The sequence below is a fragment of the Fringilla coelebs genome, assembly GCF_963513975.1.
Source record: "Fringilla coelebs genome assembly, chromosome: 12".
Classification (NCBI taxonomy): Eukaryota; Metazoa; Chordata; class Aves; order Passeriformes; family Fringillidae; genus Fringilla; species Fringilla coelebs.
Window position 1 is genome coordinate 22,200,522 of NC_140038.1, and position 26,643 is coordinate 22,227,164.

General features: G+C 54.0%; 2 protein-coding genes across 7 annotated transcripts in view; one reads left to right on the forward strand and one right to left on the reverse strand.

Annotated features, from left to right (window-relative positions):
* Window positions 1-535: 535 nt before the first annotated feature.
* On the reverse strand, window positions 536-9,463 carry CKMT1A (creatine kinase, mitochondrial 1A). The gene is made up of 9 exons (XM_084214073.1): window positions 9,273-9,463; window positions 3,995-4,193; window positions 3,565-3,660; window positions 3,229-3,450; window positions 2,680-2,765; window positions 1,605-1,728; window positions 1,336-1,470; window positions 874-999; window positions 536-666 (listed from the first exon to the last, which is right to left on the reverse strand). The coding sequence occupies exons 1-9, from the start codon at window positions 9,419-9,421 to the stop codon at window positions 550-552; spliced, it is 1,254 nt and encodes a 417-aa protein (XP_084070199.1). The 5' UTR covers window positions 9,422-9,463; the 3' UTR covers window positions 536-549.
* A 740-nt stretch (window positions 9,464-10,203) lies between these two features.
* PPIP5K1 (diphosphoinositol pentakisphosphate kinase 1) overlaps window positions 10,204-26,643 on the forward strand; it is a 42,882-nt gene continuing 26,442 nt past the window's right edge. For 4 of the 6 annotated variants that reach the window (XM_084213476.1, XM_084213477.1, XM_084213479.1 and 1 more), the window contains exons 1-18: window positions 10,204-10,253; window positions 14,014-14,181; window positions 14,450-14,624; window positions 15,092-15,287; window positions 15,375-15,465; window positions 16,458-16,543; window positions 16,780-16,934; window positions 17,923-18,024; window positions 18,305-18,466; window positions 19,508-19,629; window positions 20,084-20,185; window positions 20,906-20,992; window positions 21,433-21,508; window positions 22,018-22,127; window positions 23,052-23,137; window positions 23,534-23,662; window positions 24,871-24,992; window positions 25,746-25,928. In XM_084213476.1, the coding sequence (XP_084069602.1) occupies window positions 14,478-14,624; window positions 15,092-15,287; window positions 15,375-15,465; window positions 16,458-16,543; window positions 16,780-16,934; window positions 17,923-18,024; window positions 18,305-18,466; window positions 19,508-19,629; window positions 20,084-20,185; window positions 20,906-20,992; window positions 21,433-21,508; window positions 22,018-22,127; window positions 23,052-23,137; window positions 23,534-23,662; window positions 24,871-24,992; window positions 25,746-25,928 (1,956 nt within the window). In that variant the 5' untranslated portion in view covers window positions 10,204-10,253; window positions 14,014-14,181; window positions 14,450-14,477. The remainder of the gene's footprint in view (window positions 10,254-14,013; window positions 14,182-14,449; window positions 14,625-15,091; window positions 15,288-15,374; window positions 15,466-16,457; window positions 16,544-16,779; window positions 16,935-17,922; window positions 18,025-18,304; window positions 18,467-19,507; window positions 19,630-20,083; window positions 20,186-20,905; window positions 20,993-21,432; window positions 21,509-22,017; window positions 22,128-23,051; window positions 23,138-23,533; window positions 23,663-24,870; window positions 24,993-25,745; window positions 25,929-26,643) is intronic. The other 2 variants (XM_084213478.1, XM_084213480.1) reach the window with 2 other exon arrangements.

The window sequence follows — 26,643 nt, forward strand, 5'->3', positions numbered from 1 at the left end:
GTGAGGGTGCTCCTGCCTTTGAGATCCTGGTGCAGGCACTGCCCATCCTGGCTGCTGGCTGCAGCCCATCCAGGATCCTGAGGAGCATGGGGCCCACTGGCTCCTGCTCTCCCACTGCCTGGGTGCTCATGACACATTTCCCAGAGGAGTACCTTCGTTTGCCAGAGGAGACCGTGCAGAGTGTGATGCTCAGTGTGGGACCTGAGGCCATGCAGTGTTTCCTGGCCTTGCTGCACTGCTCCTGATACCAGCTGGGAGGTGGCTGGGGTGGATGGGATGGGGCAGGGGGTTCAGAGCCCATGGGTGGTGATTATGAAGGCCGTGTGATGGGGGGGAAATCTGAGTGGTGCCTCTGCACCACAGGGTGCTGGGAGGTCAGAGGGGTGCTGAGGACTGGGCTAAGAAGAAGCCTGAGCCACGGCTACAGCAGCGCATGTTTATGGGGTCTGACCTGACACATTGTGGGTTACAGGATGCAGCGACATGCTGGGCACAGAGATCGCACAAGCTAAGGGGAACCTGGGTCCCAGAGCGCTGCCGTGGTCCCGCTCACTGCCGGAACTGTGGCAGCGGCGAGGGGATGCGGATGTCCTGCCCCTTCTCCAGCCGCCGCTCACAGTCGATCAGGTAGTTCACACCATCGATCACCAGCTGCACCAACTCCACCTGCACCATGAGCACACATGTGGTGGCTGAGGGACTGTCCTGGGAGCCACACCACTTGGCCACTCCTGCTGCATGCAGGGCAGGCACTGCCACTCCCAGCACCCACATGCTGGCCCCAGCACACGGCCCTGGGGCTGCACTGGCACTCTGGGCCCCTCATGCAGGCACATTCCAGAACCTCCCTCCCCAGCTCCGTCTGGCACCCACCTCTGACTTCCCCAGACGGTCCAGGTTGGAGATGTCAAAGACGCCGCCTTTGGCCGCAGTGTCCACACCACCCGTCCCACGCTTCTGTAGCCGGAGGTTCTCTAGGATCTTAGGGAAGCGGCTGTCCTGGTGCCCAGAGAAAGTGCCAGTGCTCAGCAGGACCAACAACAAGGGAGTCAGGGCTCTGTAGCCGAATGCTCCCTGGTGTGGGTGGGTCCCTGCTGCTCACAGGGTCCTGTCAGTGGGTCACCAGCCCTACCCAGAGTCCTGCCCTAAGCAGACCCAGGCTGACACCTGGGACCCAGGCCTCTCTGGCCAGGAATGCAGGAAGGGTCTGGACGCCATGCCTCCTAGGGGAACCTGAGCATGGTCCAGGGCTGGGTCCCATGTTCTCCTGCACCTTCATGGCTGAGCTCCCCCCAGTTCTAGCCTGGCTCACCACAAAACTGGCCATGGTAATACCTTGCTGAGCAGTGGCAGCTTGATGTGGACACCTGCTCGCAGTCCTGTGCCCAGGTTAGAGGGGCAGGTTAGGATGTAACCCAGCCGCTCATTCCACATGAACTCCCAGCCTCGCTCCTGGATTAGCCGCTCCACCTGAGTTAGAGGCACAAGCAGTCGTTCAGCACTGGCAAAGGATCACCCAGCAGAGGGCCAGCATCACAGGAGCTCTGCTTGCCCCTCTTTGCCTGTTTACGGGGCTGGCACAGCAGAAGCTGTTGGACACTCACCTCCTTTAGGCCCCGGCAGAACCGTTCAAAAACGCGCTTCATGTTGCCCCCCTTCTCCATGGAGATGACACGTGTGTGATCCTCCTCATTGATCCAGATCAAGAAGGTCTTCTGGTGGTTGTGCCTAGGGACAGGGCAGTGTTTGGCTGTGCTGGTAGCTTGCAGAGACCCCCTGCCCACTCAACTGTGCCCCTTCTGCCCCTGCCACCGTGGTACCAGTGCTGCCCTTGGTTCCCATGTGCTGACTGCATCAGGCTGGGCAGCCAGGAGATGCTCCTGGAGATGGGCCAGTGTCCATCCACATGTACATGGGCATCCACATGCCCATCCACATGTATCACTGCTGGTAATGGGAGCTGTCTCCAGTGCCTTGGGCACAGGTGGGTGCCAGCATGGTGGTGACCCGGCCTGCACTGGGGACGGGACCACGGCTCCTGCACCGTGCAGGCAGTGGGAGGGGGCTTGTAGGCACGGAGTGTGCACTGGAGAGCTGGGTTAGGTGCAGCTGGAGCTGGGAACCATATGTGCCCTGGAGATGTTTTCCATGTAAAGGCACAGCGTCAGCGAGGGTGGCATGGGCGGACAAGTGTGCTGGCTGTTGCTCTGCGGGAGTGTGGGATGTTGCATGGCTGTGCAAAGATGCTGGGAGGGAGCGGTAGAATGTGACTGTGGCAGGGTAGGTTTGGTGTCACATAGAGTGTGCAGAAGCTGGGAGGAGTGCTGGGGATTGCCCAGGGAGCAGAAGGCAATTAGAGGTTTTTGGCAGCCTCAGAGTGCAAGGTGCTGCAGGATGCTGAGAGCAGGCAGGATTGACAGCTGGTACTGGCTCCACAGTCCCTCTTGCCAGTACTGTGCTGTGTTCATGTAGGGAACAGTAGACTGCTGACAGTGATGCACAGAGCTCCCAGGTCAGGCCACAGAACCCATGGTGAGCACGGCCCAGGGGCACTGGTGCCATGTGCTAGGGTCTGTGGCATGGCAAACACGGGAAATGTGGGTGGCAGGGCTGAGATGGACGGAGCAGTATGTCCCCCCCATTTCTGCCCTGCTGCCCAGTGCCAGGACAGAATCTCACCAGATCCCTCGAGCGTCAGGCCAGTCCCGAGCCATTCCTGCTGCTGTCAGGAGCGGGGACACCGGCTTGTCAAAGAGGAAGTGGTCCTGGAGGGAGGCAGAGTTCATGGGCTCACCCAGGCTGCGCGGCTGGAGCCAGGGCACCCTCACTTGTTCTAGTACTCCCTGTTGCACTGCCATGCAGGAGATTCACCACGGCTCTCCCAGGCAGGGCACCCAGGGGCAGGAGCCCTTGCCTTCCTGGCCTGGGAGGCAGAAGGTTGCTGCTGCACAGCCCAACCTGTGCCAGGGGCACTAGCTGAGTGCAATGAGCCTGCCTTCCTCTGGGCATGGGCAGGGAAATGGAGGCAAGAGTCAGAGGTGGCCATGAGCTGCTGGGGTTGAGTTTGGAGAGCTCCTGGCTCATGAGGGCTGCCTTGCTAGGGCCGGGCTCCTGGCTGAAGACAGCAGAGCTGTAAAAAGAGGATGCAACCTCCCAGAGAGGCAGTGCCAGAAAGGGGTCCCGTTCTGCATGCACCCGGGAGGCTGCTGGGGAGCTGCACTGACTCACGTCAATGAGCTGCTGCTGCTCGGCCTCCGTCATCTCGCTGAGGCGGTAGTAGCGGCCCGCCAGGTCCCCGGTGAGGCCGCTCAGTGCGTCCACAGCCACCTTCTCCACCTCTCGTCTCTCGGCACGGGTGCAGGCTGGCGGCAGGCTCAGGCCACGGATGCTGCGCCCGGTCCGGACCCGGGATGAGAGCACATAGCGCTCATCAAACTGGCCAAACTTTATCTGGAACAGACAGGAGCCACAGGCTGTGCATGGGTGGCCCTGGTGCTGTCAGGGCCCTACTCCAAGGCCCAAGGAAGCCCACCCGCGTGCAGCACCACTGTCCAGCTTCTGCACCTTTGAGCAATCCAGGTCTGTGACGTGCTTCATGGTGCGGGGGTTGTATCCATTGTGCCGCTCCTGAATCACAGGGTCAAACAGGTCGGCGAACACCTGCAAGCAAGTGGGACAATGTACAGCAGACCCAGGGCTCATGAAGCCCCTGCCACAAGCCTGGCAGGGCCACACTGCCAGTGTGGGGGACAGTGTGTCCTACAGTGCAACAGCAATCCACAGGGCAAGTGGAGCAGGAGGCTGCGGGGCTCCAGCAACAGCTGCTCCAAAAGAGCCCTGTGTCCTGCAGGAGCATGTGGAGACTTTCCAGGGGCCTCTCCAGCTGCTCAGGCTGGGCAAGAGGAGGTGGGCAGTAATGACCCAGGCTGCTGGTTGTACCATGGGTACTGGGATTCCTCTGGATGATGCAGGCAAGGCTCTGGCTGCCACTCACCTCATAGGTCTCCTCATCACCAGCTACGATGCCCACAGTCTTGATGAAGGGATGGCCAGGGTTGTCGACGCCAGTCTGAATGCACTGGTCCAAGGTCCAGCCATTTGGGGTTGCCTTGTCACAGAGCCTGGCGTAGATGGCTGGCGTCAGGTTGCTGGCCATGCAGTTGTTGTGCTTCCGCAGGTCGGGGTACTCAGCGCTGTGGGAGGAGACACCAAGGAGTTCTTTGGGGCCAGAGACCCCAGCACTTGTGCCTGTGCTCCACAGAGACTCTTGATGCAGGTATGGAGAGGGGAGCTCAGGGAGGGGTCAAATACTCTGCTTTTCCACAGCAGCTGGGAGCAAGGAGGCAGTCACAGGTCTTGCAGGGCAAGGGCAGGGAGAGCCCAAGCCCAGGGCTGGCACTGAACCAAGACAAGAGTCCACAGGCAAATCTGCACCAGTCCTTAGGGAGTGGCTCCTTATCAAACACACAGCAGGGCCCCAGAGTGGGAGAACCTGCTGGGTGAGCAGTGGGGCCACGTGAGCCCATCCCCACACTGAGCTGCCAGGGCAGCTGGGCTGAAGTTGGGGTCCCATTCCCCTTGTCCTCCCTGGGGCTGCCCTGATGCCAGCTCAAATGGGGCTGCTCCTTGTCTGCTGATGCAGTGGATAGGGGAGGCAGGACATGCAATCTGCAGCGTCCTGGCTTGCCTGACCCCTGGACCCCTGCACCTCTGCCCCCTGGATGCTGTGGGGCAGCAGATTGGCTGACCCTGATTGCAGCCAGTGGGAACAGCACAGTCCCAGTGCAGTTTATTGTATTAGGGGGATGCTTTCCTCTAATCAGCTTAGGGGGAGGCTGTCTCTTGACCTCATTCCCACTTTAGGCAGGCTTTGTACTTGTTCTGCACTTACAGGGAAATTGGCAGGGCAGGACCGGCTTGCCTTAGCCAAATCTCCCTTGAGGGTGCCTCCACTCACCTTAGTGGGATGGGACTGGCCCTTGTCAACCCAGGAGACCACACTGGTGGCTGGAGGGGGTCCTGCATTCCTGGGGACACCCTTCTGAGAGAGGCCTGCTTTGGGGGTGACATGGCTTGGGGTGGGGGTCCATGTGGGAGGAAGGGCACTTGGGCTAGCACAGGTCTGGTTGTTGGGAGCAAGTCACACATCAGCACTAGAAGCAAGTCCTGGCACCCCGCTGTGCTCAGCTCCTGCTCTTGGGCTGAGTGCTCACACTGGGCATTGGTTCTGGCTGCCAGCACCAATCCTGTGCTGCAATGCAGAGCCCTGTGGCTGCCACTGCCTCCTCCCCTGTCTGCAGGCCAAGGAATGCGGCCCTTCGCCCACAGCTTGGCTACTGCTCATGGCTTCCTGTGCTGTGCAGAAACAAAGGGAGGTAGGGCTCCCATTGCATCATGTGGGGAAGCACTAGCACTGCTGCCTGGACCAGCAGAAGGAGGCATTTGCTCCAGACAAGAACTGGTCCCAGGATTGAGGGGGCTGAGGGCTGCTCCCAACCCACACACAGACCTGTGCCCTAATGAGATGATCCAGCTAAGAGGCTGATGTGGCATGCAGCCTGCCCTGGCCTCCCTCACAGCTTCTGTCATCTGCTGGCCACTGTCTCCCCAGGGTGACACATTTGTAAAAAGCATTTGCTGATCAGAATGAAACACTTGGACAGGTTCCTCCACTGCTCAAGCATGGTCCTGCTGCTAGGCATGCCAGGACCACTTGCTGTGCTCTCTGTGTGACAGAGGATGCCCAGGAGCAGCAAAGGTTCCCAAGGAAAGCCAGCTTACTCCCAGCAGGAAGGAGACTGCTATGGGTTGAAGCATGCTGTCACATGCCACAGTTGTCTACACCTTCCTTGAGGTGTTCAGCATCCAAACCCTGAGACTCCAGGCTCCTGCCTGCAGGTGCTGTACCTACTGCAGAGCTGACTGAGCACCTGGTTGGAGTGCATCTGCCCTGAACAGCCCCAGACCACAGCCAGCAAATTGGGGCAACATCTCTTCAGCTCTTCTAGAGCACCTGGACTCGGATGGATGTTGCCAGGAGCAGCTGGGTAATGCTGGGGTGAAGGTCCTGAGCACCCGGCGCTGTGCTCACCGTGGTGCCACAGAGCCACTGGGGGAGGCTGTGTCCAGGCTGGCACTGGAGGGCTCTGGCAGTGGCACCACACTCCCACCATGTGCTCAGGGTGTCCACGAGTCCTCTGTCATAGTGTCAAGATGATGCTGCATCTGGGCTGCTTTGACCCCTTGGTTTTGGTCCCCAAGGCTGGTTTTAAAATTATGGCCATTTCAGCACCATCTGTTCCCACAAAAATTTTGTTTTGTGCCCCAGCACCAAGTGATATCTTAAAGTCTTTTCCAACCTCAGTGACTCCATGATTCCACGGTTCTGTGGTGTTGTGGGCTCCTGCCCAGCTGCAGAGGCTGGAGGTGTGGATGTCTGCCAGGAGTGCAGCTCAGCACTGGGGCCCACGCTGTCCTGTGCTCACCTCAGCCTGCCTGCCGTCCTGCCCGTGACCTCGGGTGCAGCTGCCCTCTCTGCCCTTGAGCAAGCAGGTGCCTGACCCCAGAGCAGACCTGCTCAGCAGCCAGCAGGGATTATTAGTCCATTGTCTACTGACTGGGCAGCTTCTCCAGAAGTGACAACCACCTGCACCTCCCCACAGCTCTTCACCTCTAATGTGGCAGCCTCCAGTGCCCTTCCTGGCATCACTGGCCTGAGGTGCCCAGGCAGTCCCAGCCACACACGGCCTCTGGAGAAGTGTGAGGGTGTGTGGGGTGAGCAGCAGACCCTGTGTCACGGCATGGAACTGTGAGCTGGCAGGCAGCCAAGCACCAGGCTTGCTTAAGCAGGGAGGAAGGGGCTTGGGCTTTGTCTGGAGAGGCTTTGGCAGGGAACCCCAACGTGGTGGCCCAAATGTGGTGCCATACCTGTCACAGGACTCCCCTGGCAGAAGGCACAGGGTGCCCATGTCTCCTTGAGGTGGGAGTGCCTGTGCCCTCCCAGCGTGGCCATCCATACAACAGTGCCTCTGAAAGGAGGCTGTGGAGTGTTGCTCAGACTCCTCAGGGCTGCTGCCAATGTCTCTCAGTTTTTAACTTAGAGACTAGAGGGGCAAAATCCTCAGTCGAGTCAGCTGCAGAGTGAGGGATTGCAGCTCACCCCTAGGGCTCCATCCAGGTTCTTTTCAAGTGTCAGCACTGTCACAAAACCATTCCCAACTGAACAGAACCCCCCAGGAGGCTCATTTTAGAGCTTCTCAGCCACAGCCTCACCTTGACTTCATCCCCTCCTGACCTGATGTCTGTGTCTCTGCAGTTGTTCAGAAAGCTGGAAAACATCTCCCTCTTGGGAGGTAAATAATCAATAACATCCGGCCTTTGTAATTCTATTAACTCAATCAATTTCTGTCCCCGATTTTATGTAGCCCAACGCAGCTTGCCAGAGCCCCAGTGGCAGCTCCTTGCGAGCCCTCCACATGCCCAGGGTTCCCAGTCTGCAATGCAGCACAGCAACACTCCACTCTGACTGTCGGCATTTGGTGCAGGGATGGCAGCAGCTGCTGGTGTTCGGAGCAGCAACGTGCTGCCTCCTTCCCACCCTGCTCCTTCCCTGTGCACAGTCTCTGCTGGCTTTGGGATGGGCAGGAAAACTCAGTCCTCGTTTTCCTGGCCTGCCTCTAGGATGTGCTAAGCCAAGCAGCTGTTGCCAGCATAAGGACTGGCGGGTGGTCACCACATCCCTCTCCTCTTCTGGCCCTCGCCCCGTTCCCACTCCGCCTAGCTCTTGCGAGACACAGGTAGTTACTGTGTCCAGACCTGTGTGGCACCTTACAGCTCTGTGGTCCTCAGGGCTGGCAGCACAAACACCAGGCAGGACCAGCCTCTGTCTCCTCCACCCCACTTGCCATGTCAAGCCACAGTGAGTGGAACCATGGGAATGTGAGGCACTTGGCCCTCCTGGGCTTCCTGGGGCAACAAAGAGCCGTTTGGAGGGGAGTGACGTGAAAGCTTCTGGTCTAGAGCTTGAACCTTAGCATTGTGCTGCTGCCGTGACACTTATCTGGCTTAAGGGATCAGGCGCTGGGTGTGCAAATAGGGCCAGGGCTCTTGCAGAGCCAGCATTACCTCAAAAACACCCCTAAGCCAGCCTGTGGCCGTGTATGTGCCCACTTGGCCCAGCTCAACCCTGTGCCCACCTCCCAGAAGTCCTGACTGCACATCTCATTGTCATCCAAAATCCACCCATGGGGCTGTTTGCTCAGCATCCACAGGCCCCTCCAGCTCTCCCTTTAAAAACTGGCCCAGAGAGGGAAGAGGCAGGACCTGCCAGCAAAGCTTTTCTTTTCAATAGAGGAGTCCCTGTCCCAAAGGGAGGCACGTGGGAAGGCTGGTACAGCCAGATGAGGTCGGGCCAGGGGCTGCTCTGACACCAGCTCCCACAGTTAGAGATCCTCAGTGTTCTGCCAGCAGGACAAAATGGACCCTTTGCTCCATCCTGTTCTTACCAGGACATTGGCAAAGTCTTCCCTGCATTCTCTTGGGCCGAGCCGGGGGTATCTCCCCACCGGCACTGGCGGTCCCAGCACTGCTCTCTCCCAAACAACCCCAATCTCTGCCCTCCCAGGACCCCAATCCTACTATCAAGCATTTGCCCCCTCCCGCTCTCGCATGTCCCCGGCTGCAGCGGCTTGTCCTGGTACTCTGGGAACACCCAGGGCAGCTGGCAGCTCCGGGCTCCCTGCCCGGACCGCAGCGCCCAGGGCCAACCCCCGGACACGGGAATGTGCCCGGGGCGGCCCCCGCAGCCCTCACAGCCCCTTCCAGCGCGGGTCCCGTGAAGGGGGCCCGCGGCAACCCAGACGAACCCCGGAGAGCCCGGACGTGCGCTCTCTGGTCCCTGCGGGACTGCACCCGGGCCGCTGCTGTGCCGGTGTCCTTGTGTGCGGGGACGGCGGGGCCGGCGGAGCCGGTGCCCAGCAGCCCGAGGCGGGGAGGATCCATCCCACACGGCTGAGCCCCTGCGGCCGCTCCGTCCCCCTCCCGGCCCGGGGCCCCGGGGCCGGACGGGCTTGGTTCAGGGCCTCCCGGTCCTTCCCGCCATGGACGAGCAGCGTCCATCGCGCCGTTCCCACCAGCTGCTCCGGGACCCGCCGCCCAGACTGGAGCCAGGGGTCAGCCGCCGCGCCCGCCCCCGGTGCCGGTGCCGGTGCCGCAGGGATCGTCCCCCGCCCGCCGCCCCCCGCCCGTGCGCCCTCGCCGCCCGCGCGCATTACCTGGGCGGGTATCGCCGACGCTGACGGTCGCCCGCGCTGACCGAGTCCCGGGCGAGTAGGAAGCCGGCGGCGAGAGAGCCGGCGCCCACCATGGCCAGGAGGCCGGCGGAGCGGCGAGCGGAGAGAACGCGGGCGAAGGTGCTGGCCATGTCGGAGCGCCGGAGCAAGCGCGCCGGGGCGGACAGCGGACGTGAGGGGAATGGGAACGGGAATGGGAATGGGAACAGGAACGGCGGCGGGACGCGCGGGGGCGGAGAGCCGGCGGGGCACGGGGGGGCCTGGCGGCACCGCCACCTGCTTGGCTGCCCCGCCCCGCCCCGCCCCACCGAGGCTGCCGCGCTTTCAGCACCGCTCGCCGGACAGCGCCGAAGGGGCGGCTGCGCCGAGACGGGCCGGCTCCGCACCGGGACCCACACCTCGGAGCCCCTCGCCGCGCCCTGCGGCGCGCGGGCGCGGCCGGGTCAGAGTTCGTCCGCCTGAAGCCGGGAGCGGCGACCGCGGCTCCTCGACGGGATGCGGCCCGCGATGGGTCGCGGGGTCGGGGGCCTGTTCTCGCCGGTCACCAGCCCTTCCGCAGTGCCCGCCACACCGACGGGGCCGCACCGGCGGGCCAGGAAGTGCGCTGCGTTCGCTACCGCAGAACCCCGAGGGACGGGAGCTGCTGGCGCAAACCCGCGCTGCTCTGGGACACGGGAAGCGGCCGCCCGGTAGAACCAGCCCGGTACGGCCGCTGCGGCCGCGCGTTCCGCCCGGTGCAGGCGCGCGCCCGCCGTTACAGCACGGGCCCGGCGCGGGGCCCGCGCCCACGTGCGCCGGACCGCGCTGCAGCTCCCGCTGCCGCCGCCAGGGGCCGCCATGCCGTGCCCGCTCGCCCCCCGGCCGGCCCGCCTCCTCCGCGCCGATTGGCTGCCAATGGCCGTCAGCAGACGGTGATTGGTCGGCGGCAGGGCCCGCAGCGCAGGGTGCGCTCGGAGGCCGCAGGTGAGCGGAGCGAAATGGCGGCGCCTGGCGTGGCGCCCCCTGCTGCCGCCGGGGGGGCAGGGGCGGCCGAGGGGCTAGGGCCGGGACCGGGGCCGGGTCGGGAATCGAAGCGAAGCAAAGCAAAGCGCTAGGCGGGGAGGGGTAGGGCGGCCGATCGCGCCGCTGCTGGGCCCTGTTTGTCGGCGGCTGTTGGGGCGCGCCAGGTGGGCGGCAGCGGCGGCGGCACGGCGAGGCGCGGCCCGGTCCCGTGCCGCCCCCGCGGCTCGCCGCCGCCGCCGCTCGCCTGTGCCTTGCCCGGCCCGGGGTCCGGCCTCCGGCGGCGCGGCAGCTCCGCCCGACTCGGGCGCAGCGGCGGGCGAGGCTCGTCCAGGCCGCTCGGGGCCTGTGCGTGCCGGCGCGGTGCTGGTGCCTGCCCGCTCTCCGGGCAGCGGTGGCTCGCCCTTTGCGGATCTGCTTGAGGTCGCGCCGCTCTCCCGGCCCGGTCCTGGCCCCCGCCTGTGCCTCTGCCCCGCTCTCCGGGCCCGCTGTTTGCGAAGCCGCCGCGGTGTGCGCGGGGCAGGGCGGCAGCGGCCCCCGCAGTAAACCCTCAGTGACAGCGGCCGTGTCGGAGGAGTTCCCGGTGCTGGGGAGTTTCACGCTCCACAGGCCCCACGGGTCTGATTAAATATTTCTTTATGAGCAGTGTCAGACACGGACGGTCCCGCTGTGCGCCGCACGCCCCGCTCGCTGTGCGGTAAGCCGAGGGGCTGCCCCGGTGCTCCCTCCGCTCCGCGCTCGCAGCTCTCGGGGCGTTCGGCCTCCCTGACAGCCGCTTGGGTCCGCTGAACGTGGCTTCGGCTTCCTGGCTGTGAACACCTTGAACGCCTGTGTCACCAGAACAGAGGGATTCCCTGATTCAGCGTGTCCAAATAGTTTTAATTATTAACCCTAGAATAGGTAATGTTTCTGTTCTGAAGCAATTAAGTGCCCATGAGAGGAGCACAGCTTTCACCATTTTAAAGTATGGGATTAATGCAAACAGCCCTTGTAACAGTGGGAGTAACTCTCCGTGTGTCACTGGTCATGCATGCAAAGGTTCTTCACTGCTTAGGGCCTAAGCTTTCAGGGTGGTTTTTTTTTTGGACTGGTTGGTTGGTTGTAGGGCCATCAGTGGTTTCAGATAGTTCTACCAGACATTGTCAGCATAAGTGTTTTAAAATGCCAGCTATGTGTATCTTCAGAAGTCATGATCCTGCACGCACTTGACCTGACTTGGCTAGGCTGTGGGTCTCTGAGTTGGATAACGTTTGCAGGCTTTTTGCTTGCTGGGGTAATCCCAAATTCCTGCCACTGGCAATGTGATAAGCCATGTTCCTGTCCGTCAGCCCAGCACTACAGGGACTGCACCTGCATCTGCACCTCTTGTTTAAAAAACGAAATGAAACAAAACCCTGACGTGCAAGCCCACTCTTTGATTGGTTAATGCCACACTGAGTACAAACTTAATACAAGACCTAATCGCATCTTCTCGCCTTAAATGTCTGGCACCTCAGAAGCAGGGCACAAAGAATTTCTTTACTTTATGGGTACCCTTATCTGAACAGCACCAGAACGATCTGCTGGGGAACCAGAAAACAATTTCCTATATGGTTTGTTATCTCTAATATAGGGCAGTTTAGGGAGCTGAAAGAGTCCCAGGCCATCAGTGGCAAGGTCTGTGGCTCCATTTAGGGTTGTGAGTCAGCAGATTTGGATTGCTGATGGGGTAATTTCAGTAACCTTTGGTATGAGTGTGCAGCAGACCACAGCTGCCCTTGGAAGTACAGTAGGAAAGTCTTTAGGTGTAGTGGCTGGTATGTACTTCCTCCTCTATCTGTGGCAGGACTACCAAGTCTGAATATCCTGACTCAAAGCCAGAATCATCCTTACCTTTTGTGTGCATGTGCCAGGGCCACATTAGTCCTCTTGTCTCCCTTGGATGACACAGTCAGCAGCATTAGCTCAACACTGAATTTTCTTGCTGTGGTTAGTGAGAGGTGAGGCCCACAGCACTCTCAGCAACTGTGAACTGGGTGAAATTTGTGACTTCCATGGGCAGTTAGCTCAGCAGTCAGCAGGGACAGAGCCATCAGCATGCTGTGGTTGGTGTGAAAAGTGTGGGCTGTGTGCTGTGCAGGAACCTGTAAGGGTTCCATCATGGCATTGCCACCCTGCTGGCATATGAGCCCCGTGCCAGTTCCAACACTAGGACTGGCTCAGGTGTGCTGGGCAAACTTCCTGTCACTGTCCTTAGATACCAGAATAGAGCTCCACTTGCCTGTGTCCATTTAAGAGCAACAGTCTGAGTTTTTAATGCCTTAGTTATGCCTGTAGCTAAAAGTTCTATTCATCAAAAGTCTGTTGTTGCTTGGTATAAGTCTATGGTAAGGGATCTGCTTTTAAGAAAAACTAGAAGAAGGTTCCCATTGACTCTTCCCCCACACCTGAAATCATGAGGCTTTCCTTATTAACATCATGGGCACACCTGTGTTATCAGTGGCTGTCAGCTTCAGTGAGGCTCTGAGTTTTTACCTGATGTGAATATGATGTGTCATGGCCTTGAAACAGAGCTACAGAGAAAGGAAGAGGCTTTGTCTCTGGGATAGGAGGAAAAATACAGAGAAGTTGTTGCTTTCTGAGTTCTTCGGGCAAAGGTTTTCCTGCTGCTTATCTGTTTGTTTTTTTTTTTCCAGGAGGGAGGGGAGAGTAAGGGATTGGAGAAAATAACCCTCCTCCTTCTTTTGCTTGCTTTGCTTCACTTCATTAAATCATCAGCCTTCAAGCTGATAGTATACCTGCTAAGGGTTCATTGTGCACTGATGTGCTGAGGCAGCAGGACACAGGCATGAAAATGGTTGCTGAGTAGGTTGGGAATGCTACGTTTGTCCTCCTCTGGAGACAGCAGGGCTGTGGGGAGTGCACAGTAAATACCTCCACAGCCTGGTCAGCCAGCCCTGTTCTGCCCCTGGCAGCGAGCACTGGTGGTGAGTATCAGCTCTGATTCATGTGACCGAGACGTTTCAGTGCCAGATGCGTGCTGTGCTTTGAGGGGTTTGTGGCAGCAGCAACACCGGGCTCCGTGCATGGGACTGGGATGGAGGAGATCATCCATGCCGTGGTATGGACAGTCTAGGCTTGCTGTGTCCCCTTGTGTGGTTTCTGTTGGGCCGATGTCTGCTTCCCCAGTGGATCCTTACACAGGAGGAAAGCTTTTGGCTACTTTATAACAAGGAAAAGCAGGTGAAAGACTCCTGCTTGACATTGGGTGGAGCTTAGGTCAGCTGTGAGCAGCTGTGTCCTTGGCACGTACAGGTCAGTTGAATGGGGTGTTCAGACTCTGTCTCCTCTGAGGCAGGCTGTGCTGCTCTTGTAGGTGACCCTGGAGGACATGATCCTTTCCTGGCGTTTCTAACTCATAGCATACATTCAGCAGCTGGTCAAAGGAGGTGATTGTTCCACTCTGCACTGGTCACAGCGCTAAGCCTGTCTAAGTTCAAGAAGCCTGTGGACAATGCTCTCAGGCACATGGTGGGGTTTTTGGGAAGTCTGTACAGGGCCAGGAGCTGGACTCAGTCTTGATGGATCCCTTCCAACTTGGTGTATTCTGTGATTCTATGCCAGCTTGCAAACCCAGACATCCTGACCTGCAACCCAAAATGTTGCTGATGCTCCCTCTGTGTCCTCTTTCCCTGCCATAGAGTTTTCACTTCTTTTGCCTCCTTCCTTCTCTCTGTTACTGTAGGTCTTCCTGAGCTGAAAGGATGAAAATTGGCAATTGGAAAATCACTGTCACTGACCTGAGCTTTATCCTGACTTCTGAAGTCCCAGTTGATGTTGTTGGGCCTATGAGTCTGCAGGAGTGTCGCCTGTCCCTGTCCATGATTTAGGCAGCGGTTGGACATGCATCGCTGTAAGGGTTACATTATTTCTGGTGCTGGTGGTGACACTTTCCCAGTGCAAGGGGGTTAATTGCAAAATGGAGCTGCTTATCTAAAATGATCCAGAATTCCAGATCCCCTCCTACCCTGAGAGTGTCTTCTTGTTCCCTGTTTTTGTGCTGGGCAGCACTGTCCCTGGGTTCCCTCGTGCTGGGTCAGTCCCTGCCCTCCCCACCATGCAGCTGGCCCTGGGGGCGCCCTGCATCTGACCTCTCTCCCTTTTGCACTCTGTAATTCCAGAGCGGGATGGTCGGCCACCAAAGCTGCAATGTCGTCCCTGACGACCTCCAGTGAGGGAGAGAACTCTGCTCCCAGGTTTGTTGTTGGTTCCAGAGATGATGAGACAGAATTTCTGGGATCAAACATGAAGACAGACGAAACTGATTTCTTTGAAGATGATGAAGAGGAGGAGTCGGTAAGGAGGTCCCAGCATTCTGGGCTGGAGCACCTCTGTGGGATCCCTGGGTCTCAGCCAGGTTTTGCATGGTTACTGCTGGGGCTGCAGGTAGTTGGGACTGCAGGGGACACAGCAGTGGCATTTAAGACAGGACACATTGCGTCATGCTGCCGAATTTACTGCCTCAGGAAATCCAGCTTTTTTGCTTGCAGATCTGATTTGGGAAAACTGGTAGATTTTTTTGTTCTAGAGTCTTAACCAGACACTTCTGTAAGTCTTTCTGTTTCACCAGTGAAATTTTTGGGGAAAACTCTGTCACCTGTGAAGAGGGCAAAGGTGTCTCTGCAGAGAGGAAACATTCATTTTTCTAGAACCTCCAGGAACAGGATGCAGAAAAAATGATCTCTAGCTCCTGACTGCTTTTGGCCCCTATTCAGTGTTACATTAAATGCTATTAGACTGATCTCTGTCTTCCCCTCTGTCAGCCTCCAGAACGGCAGATCGTGGTGGGAATCTGTGCCATGACCAAAAAGTCCAAGTCAAAGCCCATGACGCAGATTCTGGAACGTCTGTGCAAGTTTGAGTACATCACAGTGGTGATCATGGGGGAAGATGTTATTCTGAACGAACCGGTGGAAAACTGGCCCTCTTGTGACTGCCTGATATCCTTCCACTCCAAAGGTAACCCATCTCTAGCAGTCCTTAGCCTGCTTGAGCTGTGGGCAAGGGAGTTTCAGCCTTCTCCTCTGTCCTCACCCTGTATTTCAGGATTCCCCCTGGATAAGGCAGTTGCCTATGCCAAGCTGTGCAAACCATTTCTGATCAACGACCTTGATATGCAGTATTACATCCAGGACAGGTGAGTATCTGTGAGCTGCTAAAGCCCCTTTCCTCTTCCTCTGATTCTTCTCAGCATGCTGCGGAATCTTAATTTTTCTGGTCACAAAGGAGTGAGATGAGGAGGAAGGGGACCTTAGCAGCGGCTTTTTGGGGTTTCTCCAAAGCATGGAGGGGAATGGCTTTGAGGATAAAACCATTGGGACCATGTAAAATCATGCTTTGTTTTCTGGTGTAAATGTCTTGTAAGGAGTGGCTGGGATGTAGGGAGTGGAAGAGTTCTCACAGAACAAGGCTGCCATGACTAAACCAAAAAGACTAGTCTCTAAGCAGGAGAGCCAAATGGTGAGATGGGGCTCTGGGTCAGAAACTGGGAGCAAGTCTGGGTCAGAATCTGTGGTACCTGTGTTGGTCAGACATGTGAGGTTTCTCGGTCATCTGTTGGTAGAGGCCACCAGCAGCCGTGTATTTGGGCCCTTATAGCCAGGCTACTTTGCAGGTGTGTGAGTAGGGCTCCTAACAGATCCTAAACCTCCTGCCCTGACTTTGGGGTGGTGAGCAGTGTTATGTGGGTGCTGGCAGGCATCCCAAGGTGTAACTAGTGAAAGAACTGGGGTTTGCCCCTTGGCACAAGATAAAAGAAGGCTCCTGCCGCTTCTGCCAGGCCTCGGCACTGGACAGCTTGGCATGACAGGGCACTCTGCAAGAGGGTGGGTCTGGGCAGGCAGTGTGTACTGGGTGTGCTGCTGTACTTTGGGCACATGCTAACAACTGATCATCCATGTTTAGGCCAGGTAGAGATTTGCTCTAGGGCATCTGTGTCCGGAGCAGGACTGCAGCAAACCCTATAGCCTGTAGGACTCGGCCAGAGAGCATATGCTGACAAGTACCTGCAGTCTTGATGCTTTTTTGTGTTCATCTGACTGTGTTCTTCATCAGTGGGAGTGAAGTCTTTCCCTTGGTGTGTACTGGGGACCTTCTAAACTCTTCTGACACTGCTTCTGTCCTCCACAGGCGTGAGGTGTATCGGATCCTTCAAGAAGAGGGAATAGACCTGCCCCGCTATGCTGTGCTTAATCGAGATCCTGACCGACCAGAAGGTCAGTGTCCAGCTTCTACTGAAAGCCATTGCCCCAGTCTCTGCTATTTAAGATAATCTGCAGAGGACAGATACTGGCAGTCACCTCAAAGAGGCCTGACTCATAAGTCTCTCGGGTTTTTTTTGTGGGCAAAGATCCCAGCAGCAAAACTGACTGATGGGCCTGGAAGGGGCTGTGGCTCTGCACTAGGACTGTGTCGCCTTTCCTGATGTGCTGCTGCTGTGCTCTGTCTTCAGAGTGCAACTTGGTGGAAGGAGAGGACCATGTGGAGGTAAACGGAGCGGTGTTCCCAAAGCCATTTGTAGAGAAGCCAGTCAGTGCTGAAGACCACAATGTGTATATTTACTACCCAACCTCAGCAGGTGGAGGCAGCCAGCGGCTCTTCCGCAAGGTGAGGAGGGGTCTCTCCAGAGCTGGTATTGGAACCAACAGATCTGAGACTCGTGTGGCTTCAGGAAGGAGTGTTGGGGCCCATGCAGGGGAAGGGAAGGTTTTGTGTTGGGGAAGTTTAGACCTTCTTAGAATTTTTAGTTCAAGTGCATCTACCTGGGAACCACAGAAGGATGTATTTTAGTGGTACTGCTGACTTCACCTTCCCCATCCTCTTGGTGATCCTTTATCCTGTAGTCATGGAGCACTGTGTCCCTTTCTGAATTCCTTGCTGATTTCTCCTGGGTTTATCGTTATGAATTTTTTTCAAAAAACCTACATTCCTGTCATTTAGCATCATTCTTGCCCTTCCCATTTAGTGTAGCTTGCACATGTGATAAAAGCAGCATTTATTCCTAGATATCACAGGAAATCTGCCCTTACTCGTGTCCCCCACTTTTCCAGTGAACAGTTACAGCTGTGATATATCTTTTTTCCAATCAGTTACACATCTGGCATGAATAAACCTAAAATGATTGTTCCCTTAGGTAAGATACAGGTATGCCTCTTGAGGTTGTATCCAAAGCCTTAGTAAAAATGAAAACAACATCATCCTCAATGTCAGCAAAATCAGTCACGGTCCTAGAAGGAAATTAAATTGGTTGTATTACTACCTGTCATAAATTATTTTCATTTGTAGCTTAGTTAAGCTCCTTACTTTGTAGGTATTTTTGCACTTTTTTTTGTTCCATATCCTTGAAGTGATTGGAGACAAATTAATGGTCTATAATAGCTTTTCTCCTCTTTAAAGCCTGGAAAAAGACATACCTGCATTTTGGTGTCTTTTGTCCTCCATAAATAAGTGTGCTGTAATGTCTGGGGGGCCTGAGATGCTGATCCATTAAGTCCGCTAAATTCTGTACACATGGGATGAAACTTCTGCTATTCTGCTTCCAGCTAAGAAAAGGATCCCCGTGCTCCTCCCCGAGGTGTTTTTTCTGTGCTTTCAGATTGGCAGCCGCAGCAGTGTGTACTCCCCAGAGAGCAGTGTGAGGAAGACAGGCTCCTACATTTATGAGGAGTTCATGCCTACGGATGGCACTGATGTAAAGGTAAGGAAAGGCCTGGAGTGGTGCCTTCCTTTGTCAGACCTGGGGGAGCTGAAAGTTCAGCAGTCATGCTTAGTCCTACATAGGCTCTGGAAGGTGTGTTTCAGCTTTGAGGTGCTGACTGCGTGGTTTCAGCCCCAGAGTGGGGAGCGGGTGCTCTGTGGATCACACCAGCAGGAACGTGTGAGACCGTCTCATCTTTTCTGTGTCTCTAGCAGAAATTCCTTCTGGAAGCTGCAGTTAGTCTTGTTGGCTGTGTCAGCTGTGCTGACTCTCATTCCAGGTGTACACTGTGGGGCCGGACTATGCCCATGCAGAGGCTCGCAAATCCCCAGCTTTGGATGGGAAGGTGGAACGGGACAGTGAAGGGAAGGAAATTCGGTACCCAGTCATGCTGACTGCCATGGAGAAACTCGTTGCCCGTAAAGTCTGCGTAGCCTTTAAGGTCCGTATTTTCTTTTCTGTGCAAGCAGGATTCCACAAATGTCTGATATGTGTCAGGGTTGGTGTTAAAACCTGTCATCCTGGCATGTCTCAGGTATGGCAGTCCTCCATGCCTGATGCCAGTTGTTGGTCCTGCTGGCTGTGGCACTTTGACTGGGAAGGCAAGAGAGCCTGCAGCAAATGCCCTCTGGGCTGGTTGGTGCCTGGTGTCCCACATACATCTCAGCATTTAATACTGGATCCTGACCATGCTGCTCTCTATCTGGCCTGTGCTCATCCTGTCTTGACTATTTCCTGCTTTTGTTTAGGTGGAAAATTTGGTCTTATTTTCTTGGGTTTTTTTTCCTTTTTATTTTTGTATTTTGGTACTTGTGTTTGGTTCTTCTGTTTGTTTGGGCTTTTTGTTTGTCTGGTTTTATTTTTATTTTTTTTTTTTTTTAGTTCTTGGGGTTTTTTATTATGGCTCTAGTGCAAACTGATGTTCTTTTTTACAGTTGGGTAGAGTGAGTAAGAGTCTACGTATGGTTCCATGACATGTTCAGCAGTGTCAGTGGAAGAAGCACTTGTTCATTCTCCACTGCAACTGGCACCCCATGCAGCTGGGCTGATGTAGATTTGGTCTCTTTTCTACCTTGTAGCCTTTTCCATTTAGTGATGGGCATCTTTGCCTACAGCACTTCTTGTCAATGCTTGTCAGTCTGGTTCAAAATTATTGGATTTGAAGGGAAGAGCAGGATATCCAGGAGCTGCTCTGTTTCAGGTCTTTAGAGCTCTGGGAATTCGGGGGTTGGCCCTGATGGCTTCACCTGGGGGGTTGTGGTTAGGGCCTTTGGCTCAGCAGTGAGGGGGTAAAGGCCTGACTAATGGCATGTCTTCGCGCTTGTTCTAGGCTTGTGAGGTGGGCGTGGGGTGATGGCTGTAGCAGGGCTGAACGGGGCAGTGCTGGCAGGGTGTCTGTCTGCCCCGCTGGCAGGGCTGCTGCTGTCCCCCACTGCTTCCTTCCTGTGTGTCCAAGTCCCATATCCTCTGCTCCCTCCTGCAGCAAACCGTGTGCGGGTTCGACCTCCTGCGGGCCAACGGCCACTCCTTCGTTTGTGATGTGAATGGCTTCAGCTTTGTGAAGAACTCCATGAAGTATTATGATGACTGTGCCAAAATCCTTGGGTATGAGCAATCTGAGTTTTGGTAAGGTGTTCTGGTAACTCACAGCTAAGTAAAATGAAATGTGGAGTCTTGGTCAGTATGTCAGAGAAGTCTGCAAGTGGTTCAGGTGAGTCACTTGCTCAGCAGGTGAAAGCTTGGCTCTTGGAGAAATGGGTTATGTTCAAGCCCTGGAGCACCTGCCTGCATTGGCATTAGCTGTCGTTGTCTACAGCTAAATGTATCTTCCAGGACTTTTCATTGCATGCTGAGCCCAGTTGTGCTATTGGTGATGTGGGGGAAGCTGGTACACCTTTGGGGTGCCCTAGCTAGCCCACAGTGTGATAGGTGTCTCTGCAATGAAAGTGAGGGGAAATTCTGTGGCTCTCTTCACATCTTTCAGCAGGACTGCTAAAGAGGAGGTGGAGAACCAGGAAAATGGATTTTCTTGTGAGTGTTGTATTTTGATTTCTTCCAGAAATATAATCATGAGGGAGTTGGCTCCCCAGTTTCATATCCCCTGGTCCATCCCAACAGAGGCAGAAGACATCCCCATTGTCCCCACTACTTCAGGCACCATGTGAGTACCTATTATTGTCTCAAAAGGACGCCACTGATGACTTTGTGAGGGACAAAGTGTGACAAACCCTGTCCAAGGGCCTGACACTACTAGCAGCATGGCATCCTCCAGCTGCTGTGCTGCTTGCAACCCTGAAATGCCTGTGGAAAGGCTTCACTATGCACGTGGAAGTTGTGACAGGTTGGAGATGAGTTGTAGGTTTGATGAATGCAGGTGAGCAGTAACTGAAGAAATTATGGAAACTGCTTACATGGCTTTCAGAGGTCCAAATTCTTCATCAGGACAGGAAACAGATCAGGACAGATGCTGTAGCTGGCTGCTACATGGAGAAAGTTCATGTTGAGCTACCAGTGAAATAGGTGGAAACACTTAGTTGAAATATTCATAATTACCCATATGCTTGGCAGCCCCTCATTTGATACCTTTGGCCTTACTAGTTTTCTAGCACATAAGGCTAAAAGATCAAAGGCAAAAGCTTCTTTGTGATCCTCAGCATACTTGTACACTGGGATGAACCCCCTCACCTTAGTAGTGTCTGCAGAGCTCCGACTCCCTCTGCAGCTGTGGGACTTGTGTCTGGTTTAGTCTGGGAGAAATGCTACCCCTGCTGAGGAAAGCAGGTGTCAGAAGAATGGAACTGAAAGAGCAATGGGAAGCTACTTCCTGGTGAGTTCTGGAGTGTAAGGGCACATTTGTCCTCTTTACCTGGTGTTTCCCCAGGATGGAGCTTCGCTGTGTTATTGCAGTCATCCGTCATGGAGATCGCACCCCGAAGCAGAAGATGAAGATGGAAGTAAAACATCCCCGGTAAGAGCCGAGGGAAGAAGGTGCTGTGCTCCTGGGAAGGGATGAGGGCCTATTCTCTAAACCAGAAGCAGGAGCAGAGGCCTGAGTGCACAGGAGGCAGTATTTTTCCTGGCCCATCCAAGCAAATGCTTTCTGACCAGTTGAGAGAGCCCCCTTTCCCCACAAGGATCCTGACACCTCCTGTGTGAACACTGGAAGAGAGAATGAAAGTGTGGTAGGTGCTGAAAAGGGAAATGCCCCACTAAATGGGAAGCTAGTGTCTGCTTACTGGTTGTATTTTGAAAAACACTTGTTTTTTCAGAATCTCTGAAGCACAGGGAAGAGCCAGCAGCCTGCTGGTTCTCCCTGAAGAATAGAGACTGAAGGCACACGTGGGAATGACCCTCCTTGTGTTATTGAAACAGCAGAAAATGGATCAGCATTCTTTTTTGTCTGTTCAGGTTCTTTGAATTATTTGAGAAATATGATGGTTACAAGACAGGGAAGTTGAAGTTGAAGAAACCAGAGCAGCTACAGGTGAGGAAGTGCATTCTGGGGTTGCTGCATGGGATATGCAGGTGATACAGATCCTGGTGTGAGGCAATTCTTTGGGAGGGTGCAAACCTCCAAAAGGCACCAGTCTGTCGCACAGATGCTCTGTGTCTCATTCTGCAGCCTGTGCACACTCAGCTGGGTGACAGCAGGAGAGCAGAACGGAAACTTCTGCTGCCTGATGTGCACACTGTGGGATGGAGATGACCTGATGCAGCTTGCCCACCAGCTCTGGTTGCCTCTGGTGACAGATGGGTCCATGCTAGGGAGTGGGGCAATTGGAGGTACCTGCTTGGTTCTTGACAGGGCTGTAGGACAGCATGGGCGTGAAGCAAACTGCAGTGTGAAAGTTTGTCCTGCCTGAGCTGTGTCTTAAGAAATGACATGCCTCTGAGGAGTGTCTGCATGGACCTGCTTCTGGGTGAAGCTGTTAGGAGGCCTTGCAGGAGTACACTGGCGAGTCTGAGGCAGAATTGCTCTCTGCTTTCCAACAGGAAGTGCTGGACATTGCACGGCAGCTGGTGGTGGAGCTGGGAACCCACAGTGATTGCGAAATCGAGGAGAGGAAATCCAAACTGGAGCAGCTGAAGAGTGTCTTGGAGATGTAAGCATTCCTATCTCGGGGCACTGTGGGTCTGCCTCAGAACATGTAATATGGAAACAAGCTGTGCTGCTGGTGCCCAGAGATTGGGGTCTCCTCTGTCCCCTCTTAGTACATGAAGGGCACCACGTTCCTCACTTTTTCTCCTTGACTTCAAAACCCTGCTGATCCTTGTTCCAAGTGTGTCTGGTGTTTGGCTAAACAACTTGAGACAAAACTGAGCTTTCTTTGCTGCAGGAGAGGAAATGAGGTCCTGGAGGGACCATGTTGATATGTAGCATTTTGATATAATTGGAATAAAACTTGTTTTAAATAAACTTGTCCCGGTGCCAAAAGTTTAGCAGAAAGGAGCTTGGAATACATGAAAAAAATGTTTGTGTCCTCTGAGGTTTTCTACAGTCAAAATAAAAATGTGGTGATATTGACAACTTCTAAACAAAACAGGGTTCTTCTCAGGACTCCAGCTAGGCAGCATCTGTGTTCAGGCCTCCTATGTTCAGGCCTCCTGGGTTCAGGAGTACAGAGGAGGACTTTTTGCTGTGATTCCCTCCTCTGCTCTTTCTGCTCATCATGGTTATCCTGAAGGCATCTGTCAGAGTGTTTTTTCTGTGGTCTCATTAATCCACTTGTTGAAGATGTAGAGAAGAGTTTAATGACCTAGTGAGGAATGACAGCATAGAGTGCTCTTGGTAGCAGAGTAAGGGAATGGATCTTTGTATTTTGTTTGAGGGAGCTTTTTGGCTTTTTGTGGGGGTCTGTGCTGGGTCACAGGGAGATGACAAAAACCATGTTCCATGGCTATGGGTGTTGTAGCAGAAAGTCTCTTGCTTGTGCTATATTTCTGCTGTGTACTGCCTGGAGGCCTCTAGGCAAAGGTTGGGTGGAGTTGATTTGTTTCAGTTTTTTTTTCTCCATCCCTTGTGACAGGTATGGACATTTTTCTGGCATTAACCGTAAGGTTCAGTTGACCTATCTTCCTCATGGACACCCAAAAGCTGCGAGTGAAGATGAAGGTAAAGAGATCTGATGCTGCTACCTAAATCTGATCTTTAAGCCCAGAGTTCAGGTGTGAGTGCAGCTCCCTACGTGTATAGGCCTCTGGACATGCGAGCAGAATTGGTGAATATCTTATCTTTGCTCACATCATAGGAAGGATTGGAGGGATGCCAGTACACCCTGACTGGCTCTACAGGGCTTGCATTTCCAGTTTTGTGAATGTCAGCCTATACCTTCAAAAACTAGTGACTCTGAATTTCCTACTTGCTGATTTGTTTCCTGGGGAGTTTGGGGCAGGCTTGTGTTGAGAACACTCTGCAAGGTGCTGATGACAATCTCTTCTTCCTCCCGTGCTCGCCCTCTGCAAGCTCAGATATGAGCTCTGATGTAGTGAATACCTGTTTGTCTCCTAGAAGCTCGCCGGGAGTCCTCCCCCTCGCTTCTCCTGGTGCTGAAGTGGGGTGGGGAGCTGACCCCAGCAGGAAGAGTCCAGGCTGAGGAGCTGGGGCGAGCCTTTCGCTGCATGTATCCTGGAGGCCAAGGTGAGTTTGGCCAGGTACCTCTGGCCCTGCCCTGTGGCTGCCAGGCTGCCCAGCCCAGGTGAGCGTTCCTCAGGCATCTGTGGCTGTTGACAGCCTCTGGGATTAGCTTTTGTTTTTTTGAGTTGGCATGGTAAGGATAAATAGTTTAGGTGGGTTTAGTACCCAAAGATCTGTAAGCTGATCCGAGAGGTCTGCTGTTAAACTTCAGTGTGTCTTGGAATGCGGCAGCTTTCTTTACATAATGTGCCAGGATTCAAAAAAGACTGGTGGTTCTAATAAAGTGCATTCTGATGCAGCAAATACAAAATTTATGAATGGTTAACAAGGAATTTAGGTCAAATGTAGAGAACAGAGGATATCTGTCTTGGAACACAGATAATCCTGCCCTGAAACAGGAAAATAGGGAGGTGACGTCTCCATATTTTCTGCACCATAATTCTGTGATGCTAAAAAGCATCTAATATGCGCACAAATCAACAAGAGCTGAAAGGGAAAAAAACCCAAATGCTGAGATTGCCTTTGAGTCAGGAGTAATAATACTGGATTGATCCAGTGAGCCCAGTATTGGAATGCTTGTCTTTGACTTGTATGTTAAATTAATTCAGTTTAATTAGTTATATTTCAAATGAATTAAGCAAATTTAAATTAAATTGGAGAAGATTTCCTTCTAGAATAAGAAAGAATTGCCTTTGGTGGAAGAGAATCAGGTCAGGGGACACTTAAGCATGGACGTACATGACCCCAAAGTAATTGTAGCTGTACAGGATCTGCTTTAGAAACTTCCCTGCTGAGCCGCCCTCCCTGCAGTTCTGAGGGCTGCAGGACCTGCTCTCATGCAGAAACTAAGCAGAAGGAAGTGATTTTTTTTTTATGCATCTTCATTCTGCACCAGGGTATTCAGGCTACTACAGAGGGTTTTCAGTAGAGTTTGCTGCAGAATTTGGGCAGCATCAGACTTGATTGGTGGATGCTCATTTTTTTTCCTCAAAATGAACTTTCCCAAGTTAAGCAATGACTTTGTTACATTTCTAGTCCTTGTGTATAGCTAGAACTGTCTATTTTGGAGCAGCATAAATGCTGCCTATGCAAGTGACTAGTTCTCTACATAACTTTGTTACTGCAATAAAGTTTGTTTGTCTAAACCAGTATATTTGGCTGATGATTTTGCAGGTGTGAGAATATAAATTTTGAGTTGTCCTTGGTTCCAGGTGATTATGCTGGTTTTCCTGGCTGTGGCTTGCTCAGGCTGCACAGCACTTATCGCCATGATCTCAAGATCTATGCCTCGGACGAGGGGAGAGTTCAGATGACAGCAGCAGCTTTTGCAAAGGTTTTTCTTCTCTTTTGAGCATCCATTTGTTCATTACTCTTAAAATATGCCAGTTCTAAAGGAAGACCTCTGGTGATGAGGAAGGAGTTTTCCTAGGATCTTCCTCCTGTCTGTTGGATGGACTGGGGTACATTGTGCTAATAGCAGGTGTATGGGGCAATACTGAACATCTGGTGTAATGTCCTGTCCAGGACAGGACTCTCAGTCAGGAAGGAGTTATCTATGCATTATTGCTGGTGCTTGATCTTAGAGTACACCACATGTGCTGCTGAGTGTTGATTGCCTATAGAATGAATGTTTCTGGAGTGGCTGCCCAGCCAGAGGTGTTATTCCTTGCCTGCTGAACTTAAAAGGGGAATGAAATGTCTTTGGTGTGGTATGGGGTGGACACTGGGGGGAAGACAGGTTCATTTGCAGCTAAAGCCAAGGGGAATCCTGCGTGGCCTTAGCTGGTCTTTGGAGCATTCACTGTATTAACATTTTCAAGCAAACTGAGCTGCTTGATAGTTGAGCCTGCTCAACAGTTTCCTGGACAAATATGGGGCTGCTGCAGGCAGAGCTGTCCTTTGCTTGAACAGCTCTAGAACCATGCCAGAGTCATCTCGGACTGGAGGGGATATTGCTGTAAAACTGCCCTTCAAGGACAGTTGAGATTTCACTTAAGTTGCCTGGGTTCTGTCCATGAAACTACCAGAATTTTTGTTGCTTGGGTTGCACAGACCTGAAATCTTATCCTGTGTGGTGTGGCTTTAGGGTCTGCTGGCCCTGGAAGGAGAGCTGACCCCCATCCTGGTGCAGATGGTGAAAAGTGCCAACATGAATGGTCTGCTGGACAGCGACAGTGATTCCCTTAGCAGCTGTCAGCACAGAGTGAAGGCTCGACTGCATGAAATCATGCAGAAGGATGCTGAGTTCTGTGAAGAGGATTATGAAAAGGTAATGCACCAGTGTGGCTTCATTGCTTTGTGTATCTGAAAGGAGAATAGCATTGCTGCAATGGTTTGATGTGAAGTGTGTGGTATGTGAGCAGTGGTTTGGTTAGTTTAAGATCAGTTCTGGTCAAAATGACAGGATATATATGGAAGTGTGCAGGTTAATAGCCCTTGCCCTTCTTGGAGTGACAGTCCTCAGTGTTGCTCTGCTGTCCCCTTCAAGACTGATCATGGTGCCTTTTTCTCCCTTCAGAATTCCCAGTTCATTTTGTTCTTGTGAAAAGAACAAAATGAACTAAAGAGCTAAAAGAGCTCCTGCATGCTGCTCAGATCAATCCCAGCTGCTGTGGGCAGGGAGTGTGCCCCACTGGATTCTAGATCCATGCTCTATGCACATGTGAACAAACCTTTTGGTTACAAATTGTTGTGTGTCCTGTCAGGTTCTGATAGCTGCAGAGTAGAGAGCATGGCCTGCATGCAGCGCAGCAACCAGTGAAAGCACTATTGCTGCTTCTCCAGCAAAAGACCCCAAAACACTGTTTTCCCAGGCTCTGAAATGTGATTACCGGACTGAAATCCTTTAAGAAACATATTTATCATCTCAAAGACCTACTTAAAATGAAGCCCTTTTGCTCAAGCACAGAAGCAAAATGAGACAAGAGTGGATGTTGGAGGTGGAGGGAGGTCCAGTCTGATGGGAGCAGTTGTTTGCTCCCTCT

Excerpts from the sequence above, each read along its gene's own strand:
- CKMT1A (XM_084214073.1), bottom strand. The coding sequence starts at position 9,421 with ATGGCCAGCACCTTCGCCCGCGTTCTCTCCGCTCGCCGCTCCGCCGGC. Across the intron at positions 3,451-3,564 it reads CAGACCTGGATTGCTCAAAG|ATAAAGTTTGGCCAGTTTGA; the intron begins GTGCAGAAGCTG and ends TGTCTGTTCCAG. Across the intron at positions 667-873 it reads ACCGTCTGGGGAAGTCAGAG|GTGGAGTTGGTGCAGCTGGT; the intron begins GTGGGTGCCAGA and ends CTCATGGTGCAG.